Here is a 12600-nt window from a genome sequence, read left to right as displayed (position 1 = left end):
TTTTATACTTGCTTAAAAAGTTGAAGGTGGAATCCAGAAGCTAATGTCAGTGTTAAACAACTTAGAAATATACATTATCCTAAATTAGACACCAAGTGAAAAATTATAGTTATTAGTAATTTCATAATTTGCAATTTTAAAATTTTTTCTGTACAAACGACAGGATGAAGGACAATTCTGAAGTGTAGAAACCTCACCCCAATAACAATGTCAAGCTTGGGAAAACTACGGTAAGGGTGCTTTCAGCTGTAGGGTTTTTAAATGTATTAGACTCAATTACATATCTGAGGGGTATCTTTCAACATTATAGTGAAGCTACCTCCCTGTCTGATGAGATGCATTATAGCAAAGTCTGGCTATCCTTCTCAGAATTTCCCCTTTAAAAATTAAACCCTTAGTTTTCAGTTCAACATCAACTTCGGGAAGGGGGTGGGGGACGGGTATTTATGTTGAAAACAAAATTAAATTATTTTCCATACTTTAGCTCTTTTCATAATAAAGCTAATGATGACACCTTTCATAACAAGACTTGTGAAAAGAAACACAGTATAATAGGTAAAGAACACATTTGCTGTTTTTATTGGTGCCTTGCATGGCAGTAATACTGAAAAAAGAGAATGCAAAAACAAAAAAACAAAACAAAAAAAAACCAACAAAAAAAAAAACAGGTTGGTGGCAACCCACATCTTTTTTTTTTTTTAAGAGTACATAAACTCCTGTTTTATTTTTATTGTGGCATGAATGATAACATAAAACCAAAAACATGAAAATATACAACTTATATTACACTATGTGTTATGAACAAAATATAAATCTATAACTCTATGTTATATTTACATAATTATTTATTTTATTAAATTTCAAGTGAGATGGTAGGTTGCACATACTTTGTTTTAAGCTCCAGGCATTTGATTGTCTCTTTTCTACTTTTTCCCATTTATACTCATAAAATCCGAAATGTTAGAAGGACTAAGAGCTTTAGAGCCAGCGGAGCTATATAAATACTGTTTTAGTGAACCAGTGACAGAAACACTGGGGAGGACAGGAATCAATCAGTAGAAAACTCAACACAACATCATCTTCAACCTGGGAAACTAATAGTTACAGGAAATTTTAAAATTAAATACTGTAAAAGCCTGTCTAAATGAAAACTATGCCCTATAAGACAAAGAGATCTCTGAACCACTTTAAGTGGGCTTCATATTTTTCCTTGCAGACCCCATATTTTTATTTTACTATTAACTTGATAGACAAATATCTTAGAAACCTGTTTGTAAAAACACAGTTTTTTTTTACATTTCAATAATTTACTCATTAGAATGATTGAAAGTGAAATTATTTTTGATGTTTTAAATGTGATAGAAGAGGTTTTTCTGGGAACAGTAAAAACTTCTGGATTAAGAAAGTATCTGAAATTGGACCATTAAATAGTTAAAAATAATTTTCTTTAAAAGAATTAATGTAAAGGTCTACTCCAAAAATCAAATCTATGAACTAATTTCATCAAAGAAAACTCTTTTATATTGTTCCTTATAAGAAGATTTGGTTTCCATAATGATTATGTTCTCTGGGAAGGATTTTATACATGGTTAACTCTTAACTGCAGATGCCAAATAAATGTTAAAAATTGGCTAAACTAATTTAGGTATATTGTACTGAAGAATGCTTTTATATTTTATCCAATTGTAATAACTAGCCAAATTATTAGTAACTTACAAATGAGCAACTTTAACTTATTTTTCTCCAGTAACATTCTTAGATTCATATTAAAACATGACTATTTTTAAAGGAACTGATTATGACAGCCATAAAAAGCAGAGTTCTGGCAAGATTATTCCTCAGTATTGGGGAGAGAGAGGAGAGAGAGAGAGAGAGAGAGAGAGAGAGAGAGAGAGAGAGGGAGAGAGGGAGAGAGGGAGAGAGAGGGAGAGGGAGAGGGATGAGAGGCAGGAAAAGGAAAGAGGAGGAAGGTTTATGTTCATTTTATGTTCATTTTAGTTTGATCTTTCTTTCATTTCCTCTTACATTTTTTGGTCATCATGGGGCACAGAAAAAGAATACAAGGTTTTAGGATCCTTTACAAAAATTACAAACCAATCAAATGCCAAAAAGGCAATGTGTTAACACAGTATGTTGCTATTCATAGCACCTTTATCAAATAACTTCAAAGCACTTTTAACATTAATATTTTTGTTTTGTTTTCTTTTGGGGAAAACTAAGGCAAAAAAAAAATGTGTGACATCAGTGAGTTAGATGTCAGAACAAGAGAATATAATGCAGGGCACTGAACTTGCTTTTTGTTTCAGTCCATTAACAGTTTAGTCTCTGTGATATAAACTTAACTAAATAAAATTAACTTCTGAATATCAGCAGTTAAAGGTCACCATTAACAATTTTGTTTTCCCCTTCAAATAAAACCAAAATAAAAAACAAACAAAAGAAGACCAAACAGAAGTGTTTTGTCATTTCACTGATGTGTTAGAATTGGTTTCAGCCATGCATGCCTTCAGCGGCATCTACCTGGAGCTAAAACAAAGTATTCTTGTAGCCCAAAGTCATGAAATGAAAACCAGTATCTTTATAACATGGTGTAAAATAAGTATCCAGCAAACGTGAGAGGTGAACCCACATAAATCAGAAAGAATTTCTTAATGAAGACAGAGGAACAAATTTTTTAAAATCTGTTTTCACATTGTACATAATAACGATATAAAAACAAGTGTCCATTTTTTTCTTACCCAGAGTGCTTAAAAACAAAACGAAAACAAAAACAAAATTGGCTCTAGATGACTGTGGCAATTAAATAACTAAAATGACTGATGAAAGCATAAGTTAATTAAGATTGAGCATGACCCTCGTATTCAGTCTTTTGTATTAAACACCAGAACTTGACATTGTTGGGGCCAAATTTTTAAAAAGGAGAAAATTTATGGAAGGAGAAGTAAAATTGTGTGGGGTGAATATGTGTGTGTGTGTGTGTGTGTGTGTATACACACACACATACATATACACATATGTGTATACATATATACACATACGTGTGTGCATATATATATATATTTTTTGGAGATGGAAATTCATTTTAAATATCTAACAGCTTATTGGCTGCACTTCCAAATCAGAGCAGAATAAAATAGAAAGGGAGAAATAAATTATACATAACTTACTAATCTGGGAACAGCTGACCATTATTATTATTATTACTATTATTATTATTATTATTTTATCATCATCATTATTACAACACTAGCAAAAAGAGGCAGTTCCAATGAAAATACAGTCATCAAAAACAAACAGAAAAACAAACAAAACAAAATCTCTGACATGCAGGATATGATCAGCTCCTCCAAGCAAAACCCCAGAGCAAGTCTTTTGAGAGAGAGAAAAATAAAAAGGATTTGTTTTCTTATTTATATGTAAAAATCAATTTTACAGTCAGGTTTGGGGGGGGTGATAGAGGAAAAGGATGACTGGAGTTAAAACCATAGCACATCCAAGCTACTGGTTGGAGTATTTACTGTCTGATGCTACAGCACAAATAATGGCAATTGACTTTAAACGATTGTGCATTTATTTGTACAAGCCCTACCACTACCTTGGCATTTGGCTGGTGAAATATAAATAAGCAGTCTCGTCATCATCAGTTGTTGCTCTGGGCACATACTCTACTGGAACCCAAAGTTGGACTCCAGTGGATACATCTTACAGCAAGGGAAGAGTAGTGGCAAGGGTTGCTGGGTTCAGCTAGACTCCATTTTGTTGGGCTGCGATGATTTTTAATCAAAACCTGCTTTTTATGGCCAGAAATGCACATGGCCCACAATTCCGAAATGCAAATGGCCTCCACCTCATTTAATGGAGAGATGAAAAAAATGCCTTATAAAATCATCAGTTCCATTTCCTGATCAAGAGAGAATGCAATGTTGAAGAAGTAAGTTAATTCGGTATTTCTGGAAAATGGCCAAATACATTCAAGGAAAACAATTGTTTTGCTTGAAGTTATCAACAGGGAAAACCAACATAAATCATTAAGTAGCAAAAAATAGTGAAACCAACTGACCAGGGAGAAAGGACACCTGGGAGCAGTTTGCTAGTAGCTTCCATATTATACATGCACACGTCTACTACACAGGGCCACCTGATCCATCCAATAACAATCGTATTAGAAATTTAAAAATATAATTTCTGAGCCCTAAAATGGTTGTCATTTGAAGTGCAAAATCAAGGTCAAGGTTGCTTCCAGACCAGTCACTTAGGAGGATGTGGGATTTCATCCCCAGATGTGGGTTTAACTCACAACGGTCCAACGTGATTCCTATTAGTACCATAATCACACACATACATACACACAAAAATCCAAGATCAGAAAATATTTTTCTCTAAATTTCTTATGTCTCTCTCTCTCTCTCTCTCTCTTTTCACCTGAGAACAGCACCTACAGTTTCCATTAAAGAAAAAAAAGTAAAATCTCACCAGCTGCTGGTATTTCAGGTTTTTCAAGGGATTGTCTAAGATATAACACTGTTCTAACTTAGGAAGGAACAGGAAAAAGGAAAGGGAAGAAATGAACTGGGTCAACACTTCAGTACAAATTTGGCACTTGCTCAAAGATGTAGTGTGGTGTGCAATAAAGAAAGTCCTCTAAAGAAAATAATTGCTTATTTTGTGATGGAATTGCAAGGAAGTTAAAAACAGGCTCTTTTTCCCTCTTCCCCCCCATGCACAGACTTCCATCTTTAAAGTATAGAGATGGAGAAGGTGGAGAGAAGTGAAGAGAAATTCATCTTTCTTTTTTCTGTCAGGTGCATTGCAGAAAAATAAAAAAAGAAGGAAGTAGAAAGAAAGGAAAAAAATAGGAAAGGAAGGAAAAGAAAAGGAAAAAAACCCGGAACCCCCCCCCCCCAAACAAAACAAAACTTAATTTCTTTTTAAAAATTGTAGCACAAAACAACAAAACACATTCACAAGCCACTTGTTGGCACTGTGTACCTGAGTGAGAATTTCTAGAACATTGTAGAACAAACAGCCATAAAGTTTATTTAAAAAAAAAAGTTGACGGGTAAGACTTCAGTGCTTGGATGTAGCAGCTGAATTACTGGCATTATTTTACCCATAGCTTATTTCAATCTCTTGCTGTTGATATTGTTGTTTGCTTGTTGTATTTTTTTTTTCCTTTCGAAGCCTTTTGAGGCTGAGGTCTATTAGTCAGCTGATGTCCCAACTATTTAAGACTAACAGTTAAAGTAACAGTCAGTGTATGAGAAAGTTAATGTGCTTGGCCACTGGTAAGGATGAACCAGCTAGGGCTTCTTTAAGTCCTAAGGTCACAACCATCTTTTGACCCTTATCAGTTGGCTTGTCCTGCGATATGGTTTTCACTGTCACTCCCATAATCTACGTCTGCATCATCCTCTTCCTCATCGTACTCATCATAAATTTCTCCGTTGATGTCCTCGGCCTGTATCTCTTCTTTGATATGTGGCTCCTCTCCTTTCACCCCATAAGTGCTCTGGATGACAGGCATGCCGGGCTCCGGGCTGCTAGACACGCTCGAGTGCTCTGAGGGCAGATGAGGGGAGGGCATTCCTGCCATGGTGATGGCGCCAGGATACACAACACCAGCAGTAGCGATGGGGATCTGTGCTTGTTGCCTGTCACAGAGAAATTCCCAAAAAGAGTCCATGGTGAGTGAAGATTTAGATGGGGGCCTTACTACATAATTAATTTGCTCAGTTTGTCCAACTCTAAGGCAGTGATTTTCACCCTATCGCCCAACATTTTAAAAATTGTATACTAGGGCCGGCCGAGTGGCTCAGTCGGTTAAGAGCTCGCTCAAGAGTTTGAGTTCTGAGCAACAGCGGTTTGATTCCCGGCCCAAGCTGAGCTGCCACTGAGTGCCAACAGGTGGCAGGATGGCTCAGCTAAAAAAAAAACAAAAAAAAAACCACACACAAAAAATCTGTATACTACTTTGATTCCAATGCCTTACTTCCGTAAGTGCTTTATAGATTACAAGATGGATATGTTATCCATTTGATTCTTAACATAATTCTGTTTTGTTACTATTTTATGAAAAAACAAAACTGAGGTGCAAAACGATTAAGCCAAAGAACCCAAGTCCTTGACTCCAAGTTCATTTTTCCTTCATTATAACATGCAGAAACATTTTTCAAAAAGGAATTAAACTGAAAGGGCCATTCAATTATAATGGAAAAGCCCTAAAGTATTAGAGCTCTCATATGTTATCCCCAAGAAGTGTTGGGTTCCATTCTCAGCTTTGAGAAGAGCCATGCACGGGGGTTTAATCACAGACCCCTGGACAGAGCAGGGTGACACTGTCAAGAGGATGGAGGGGATTGCGGCAGATTTGAGGTCTTTTTCTAAGGTATCCTGTGACCATTTTTAAAGCAGTATTTATTGTAAGAAGCTCTCAGGATCTTACTAACTTCTGTTCTAAGCACGAACAACTTGATTTCTATGTTTTTTGAGAAAATTTTGAAGAAGCACTGAGGTTCTAGGCAGCAGACTGAGACAAGGTCAACAGCCTTGCTGTAGGAATCAGGGTGAAACATCCTGAGAGACGCATTCTTAATCCAGAAGAGAGCTTTCCCATTCACACCTTGCTGTGCCCTAAGGAGAAGCCCTACTGTGTGTGAGCTACAAAGGCCACACATGGGCCTTGAAAGCCCAGAAGGCCCTTTATATTCAGAAACAAGTGTTTCTTTCTTTTTGATTAATTTTTATATTGTATTATGTAAACTAAATTGTTAGTTGTTGTAGCATTTATCTCTGGGAAGCCTTGGGAGTAATGAAAGCCAGTGAGGAAAGGAACCCGTGATGCTTCTACGTTTTTATTCACACACTTCAAAATTATTTATTTTCAGATACTAGATTTTCAAACCAGCCGCTAACAACGCTCATGTTAGACCCATCACTGTTCTAGAACAGGAATCGGCAAACTTTTGAGACAGAAGAGCCGCCAGGAGTCAGCAAACTGCGGCTCGCGAACTGTGCCTCTGAAGGAAAATTGAAAATGAAAATAAAACTATCATGGTTTCATTTATAACATTTTTACAGGATATTATCCACAGAATGGTGATTATGTAAAAATATATTTATGGTTCTCGAATAAGTTTTAAATTGTTGTGAGGGGCTGGATTGGCTCTAGGAGCTTGGGTTCTTTTCCAGGGTCATGTGGCGGGGAGAGTTTGCTCTTTGAACATACAGTGTGTTCAGGTTTTCTGCCAACTAAACAAGTACGTTTCACGTCCCGCTCAGTGTGGCAGGAGTGTGCCCTGGGGAAAAAAGACAGAGAGGTCCGCACCCGACATTGAAGTACTGCCGCATTTCCTGCCGCCTGTTCCGCATGATTGCCTTGTACTCGCCGATGCGTAGCTTTTTGCCGTCCACCAAGCAGGTGCGCTTTGGCCTCGGTTTGTATTTGTAGTCAGGGTACTTCTCCAGGTGCTGCTTGCTGAGGCGGGCTTGCTCCTCGTAATATGGCTGTTTCTCTAGGTTTGTCATAGCTTTCCAGCGAGATCCTACGAGGAAAAGATGGTTAGGGTTCCTTTGCAAAGCTGCTAAGGATCTCAAAAATATACACCTGAGAACAAGGACAATCGCAAAGTCAAAATGCTGCCGAAACCCAGAACTACATAAAAGATATTTTTTGATTAGTGAGCTTTGACTCAAGAGATGAGGTGCCACAAGAACGGAGGTGTTGGTAGTTGTGTCCTCAAAGAAACTGTGCACCCAAAAGTGCAAACCCTGGGATGGATATACATATGTACTTTTTTCTGGATAGAATGAACAATTTAGCCAGACTTGTATACTATGTACTTAAGAACTCACGGGTAATTTAATGGCTTTACCTTGCATTTCTCCATTAGAAAATGAAATAATTCAAGTGTGAACTAAAAAGTTATGCAAAAACTCATTACATATTTTGAATCTGAGGCTAATTATCTATAGTTATTGAGTTTTTTTATATGGGAGTACATTACTTATTACAAAGGTTTCTAACTTTTATTATACATAATTCTCATTCTTCTCAAAATGTTTAAGTATACTTGCATGAATGATTACAGTTTAAAAATTTATTACCTTAAAATTTTAATTATAAAATATTATATTAATGACCATGCCCTGGGTAACTACTCTGTGCTAGATACTGGCTAAAAACCTGACATAAATTGCCTCATTTTACCTTTCCCCAAAATCCAGTAAGATAGAATGTATACCTATTTCAATAGGTTGAGAAAATTGAAGTTGAAATAGATGAAGTAACCTATCCAAGGTCACACAGCTATTAAATTGTGGATCTGTGACTCAGAATCAGGTGTGATGGAATTGAAAGTGCGCCACAATGCATGTCTTTATATACCTACTATGTCAATGCCCACCTACTAGATACCCTTGAGCAGTGGTCAGAATTACATTAATAATATGTAATTACATTAATAATATGTAATAATAATTGTCTCTTAATAAACACTTTCAATAATATCTAAAGATGTCACTTCTTATAACATAGTACACATTAATGTTAGCCCAAATTGAATTTCCCCTTCTTTTCACTTTTCACTGTGGATTCAACTAGGATTGCAAAAAACAACTGTTTGAAGCTTAATTAAAAATAGTGCATGCTGATTCTCAATATAGGTGTGATTGAAAGCTTAGATTCTATCAGTATGGTTATGTGTAGTAATAAAAGAAGTAGTAGTGATAATGTTTGTTTTTTATTAAGCATATGAAAAACAAATCTGTCTGTTTGCAGATAGAGTGTGTTTATCTGTAAGAATTCAGCTCAACCTTACTGAAATGCAAAAAGATCCAAATAAATGAGGAGATCCTACCCACTATGTCCTAGCACTGCTGTTTTTACCTGCCTTCCAGAGTCATCTAAGCAAGATCTTAAAAGCTTTCGAATGGGATCATTACGCAGCCATAACTCCATATCTCAAATGCAAAAGGCTTACTGATGAACAGTTCTTGCAGAGAATTCCTCAACATGGGCTATTAGATTTATTAAAGGAAGGCAGTGAAAGGGATAATACCTCTTCCCTTAGAACTGTTTCCTATTGGAACAGATGTTACCTGGGAGGGTATATCCACATAGGTGTTATGAAGATTTATAAACAGATTTTTCCAGTCTAGACAGCCAATATGATTTTACAACAGAATTTGTGTTTAAATAGCACTGTCCAACATTTTCAGTTGTTCAGACCATATCATTTGTAGGTACAATTTTAAATTCCTTATGGCCCAACATTATTCTCTAGAGGTATTTGAAAATGATTATGTTGTCCTCAAGGCAAATATAAACACAGGCGAAACTATATAATATCACCGAACTGGAAAAAATTCTTCTTGTGGAGCTTCTTACAAGTATGTAGAGTATACCAGAATTTTGAACCTCATTATTAAGGAGTGAAAAAGTGAGATTACCAGAAATAATTTACTAAATAATTATAGGAATACACTGAAAAATGGATCAAGGATGATTGACTTAAACTTTGTGGGGGGGGCAGTGGGAGGGTGAAAAATTACAAGTAGAACCAATTGCTATAATTCCCCTCCCCCCAAAGTCACTAGCTATCTTTATCACCACATAAAACAAAGAAACTAGCATTCTCATTTACAATAGGAATTGCCAATGACTCTCCCCTAAGTCTGTAAGCTCAAAAAGAATAAGTTGCTTCAAGAAAAGGAAATGTTCATGCCTCAGAGTAACCTGCCTTGGAATATGAGAACTCTCTTTAGATTTCCACTATGTGCATGATGCTGTATTAATTACGGGACATGCAGTGGTGAATCATTATGGTTCTTATCTTCTTGGAGCTTATATTGCAGTGGAGAAGAAATACATTAAACAGCTAATTACAAAATTTAGTATTTTAATTATAATTGTGGAAAGTACAGGATGCTATGAGAACATATGATAAGGATGTGGGAATAATCTTCTGCAGGTGAGGAAGCCTTTGCTGCAGAAATGACTCCTATAGGAATCAGAAAGAGAAGAGCATTCTACGGAGGAGGAATGGGATGGTTGGGGCCTTTGTAGTTGGAAGGGGGATGAGAAGAGCTCAAAGACATTTGGTCTAGGGGGGTGACCGGTTAGCTCGGTTGGTTAGAGCATTGTGCTGATAATACCAAGGTTGCCGGGTTTGATCCTTGCATGGGATAATGTGAGCTGTGCCCTCTCTTAAAAGAGTCAACTATGCCATTGTAGCATGAAAGCAGTGTGGAACCAATGGCCATGGCTATTCCCCAATGAAATTTAAAAAAAAAAAGAAAGAAATTTGGTCTGGGTAAAATGCAGAGAAAAAGGGACATATATGTGCATGTATGTGTATATATATATATATATATATATATATATATATATATATATATATATTGATATATGAAATTCCATCCATCCATCCATCCATCCATCCATCCATCCCACTATAATAAAAGATGAATAAATTTTCAGAGAAGTTGGCTTCTAAACCTGACATGACCCAGAATCACAAAATATTTAAACATTTGATACTGTAATTTCTCTGGAAAAATCATGGAATCCTGAGCTACATTTTAAAATACGGCCATATCATAGATACTCGTCCTTTTAAAATTAAGAATTCACCACCTAAGCACTGACTGGGGCAAAATGGCTAACCACTCAGTTCTATGACAGGGCCGACTAGTGTTTCAGTTGGGTGGCAAATGCAGTTTTCATTTGATAATAACTTTTGAATAGGATTAACCAAATGACAAGTTAGGTTTTGGTTTCAATGGCTTCGCATGCACAACGACCACTGTATGTAGCTGTGATGTAATAAACCCCTGAAACTTGCTACATGAGAATGGCAGGAAAGCACTTTAGCTATTTCCAAAAGGGATGAAAATATTTACTTGACCTGGGTGTGGCTCATTGCTTACCCTGGACTATGTACAGGGAGTAAGTTCCCTGTTGTCCAAAGACGGGCCTTTTACAATTAAAAATAGAGAAAGACATTGGGGCATTTCTCCTGATGATAAAGAGGAAGATTCAATAAAAAATATTCGATGTTCAAAATAAGGGGGAAAAAATGGTCTTGAAAGTGCCCTTTTCCTTCCTAAATCTGGCAATACAATAAAAATGAAGAGTTTGAGCTGAGCATCATTGTCATCTCCGTGGGGTCTGTAATGAATTTGCACATTTTACTCCAACTACTGTATATCTAATCAGAAAAAGATGTCCCCCATCCCCTGATCTAGTGCCAAACAGTAAAAGGTGATTCCTTATGTTAACAATTTCAGCGGAATAGCTTATTAAAACCAGATTTTAGGGTATTATAAAATGCTTAGAAGCCCTTTAAAATGTCAACTAGGATCCCCAGAGACTACGTAAAATGTCAACCCAGCTCAAGCGCCTGTTTTAAGCAGAATGAATTAGTGGCATGCTGTCGGAGGCTGTTATCCAAAATAATCAGTAAAGAGGAAAACATCGAGCTTTCTTTGTACTTTTATATGAAATGGACCATTCAGAATAATCTTGTGGGTATTTGAAGATCATTTATTTATTTGAAGCTATGACCAAATATTGAGGTCCCAAACGCCTCACTGTTTCTTTCCCCATTATATCTTTAATTAATACAATTTCATTGAAAAGTCTGAAATTAGACATCACTCTCTTTCATGCAGCCTATTATAATATAATCATGTGGTTATTGTAATATCTTCTCCTTTAAACCAGCAAGGAGTTTTTTAGCTAGTCATCTCTTTCCCATAAAGGTTTTTGCTAAATTTTCCTAAAATATTTCACATCAAAACTGATATTTCCCTTATACTTCAGATAAAGTTTTAATCAGTGATGATCACCTTTTTAGTATTTTGGCATGTGAGTTGAGTGATAGAAAGACAATTTAAACAACCTTAGTATTTAATTAGTTTTATTTTTACATTTTGGGATTTCTAATTTGAAAATGATCAATATGTTGACATATGAAATATGGTTACATAAAGCATTTTATTCTTTTCTAGAGCTTTTCCAAATAACACAGGTATGGAGTTTTTTAAAGAATGAAAAATTCCATATGGAAGGCAGAATAAAGGACTAATGGATCAGAGATGGTAAGAGATGCAAAAAATATGCATTTCCTTTTGATCAGTTCTGGTTTTTTTTATTATGTGTGGATCTATATTTTTATGCATAAATATTCACATTTTCTATGTACATCTAAAGCTTTTATCCTCATTTTTGAGATAACATTCATCTAAAAATTTAAAAATCATTTTAGATGAAAACTGAAACAAAATTTTAAGTGCTTAACATTTTGTGTTCATTCTGGTCTCTTTACAAATGCATGTTGTAGACTGGTTGGCATCTATCGCCATTGTTAAAGGTATGGGATCAGAAAAACACATGTATGTGTTTAGTAAGTACTGTTAGATGATCAATTCCTTAATGTAAAAAATCAAAAGGGATACTACATTAACTACATGTAATTCCAAGTGTATTATGGGTTTTAATAAAGTTTTAATAACTTAGACAGATTTTGTTCCTTATTTGTGAAAGCTAAAATTTGTTGACAGAGTCAGGTGTTCCTACTCTACTTTTACTATTTAGTTCTT

The 12600-nt window shown here is 35.6% G+C and overlaps 1 protein-coding gene across 11 annotated transcripts in view; it reads right to left on the bottom strand.

The window, feature by feature from the left end:
- Positions 1-4904: 4904 nt before the first annotated feature.
- The window catches only part of SOX5 (SRY-box transcription factor 5), a 987332-nt gene continuing 979636 nt past the window's right edge, over positions 4905-12600 (bottom strand). For 10 of the 11 annotated variants that reach the window (XM_019654616.1, XM_019654621.1, XM_019654620.1 and 7 more), the window contains 2 exons: positions 7325-7541; positions 5173-5651 (listed from right to left, as the gene is read on the bottom strand). In XM_019654616.1, coding sequence (XP_019510161.1) covers positions 5348-5651; positions 7325-7541 — 521 coding nt within the window. In that variant the 3' untranslated portion in view covers positions 5173-5347. Of the gene's footprint in view, positions 5652-7324; positions 7542-12600 lie in introns of all 11 variants that reach the window. The other variant, XM_019654623.1, reaches the window with a different exon arrangement.

Source organism: Hipposideros armiger, unplaced genomic scaffold (genome assembly GCF_001890085.2).
Source record: "Hipposideros armiger isolate ML-2016 unplaced genomic scaffold, ASM189008v1 scaffold_227, whole genome shotgun sequence".
Taxonomy (NCBI): Eukaryota; Metazoa; Chordata; class Mammalia; order Chiroptera; family Hipposideridae; genus Hipposideros; species Hipposideros armiger.
The sequence above is the reverse complement of the archived record's forward strand: the minus strand, read 5'-3'. Positions and strand labels throughout refer to the sequence as shown.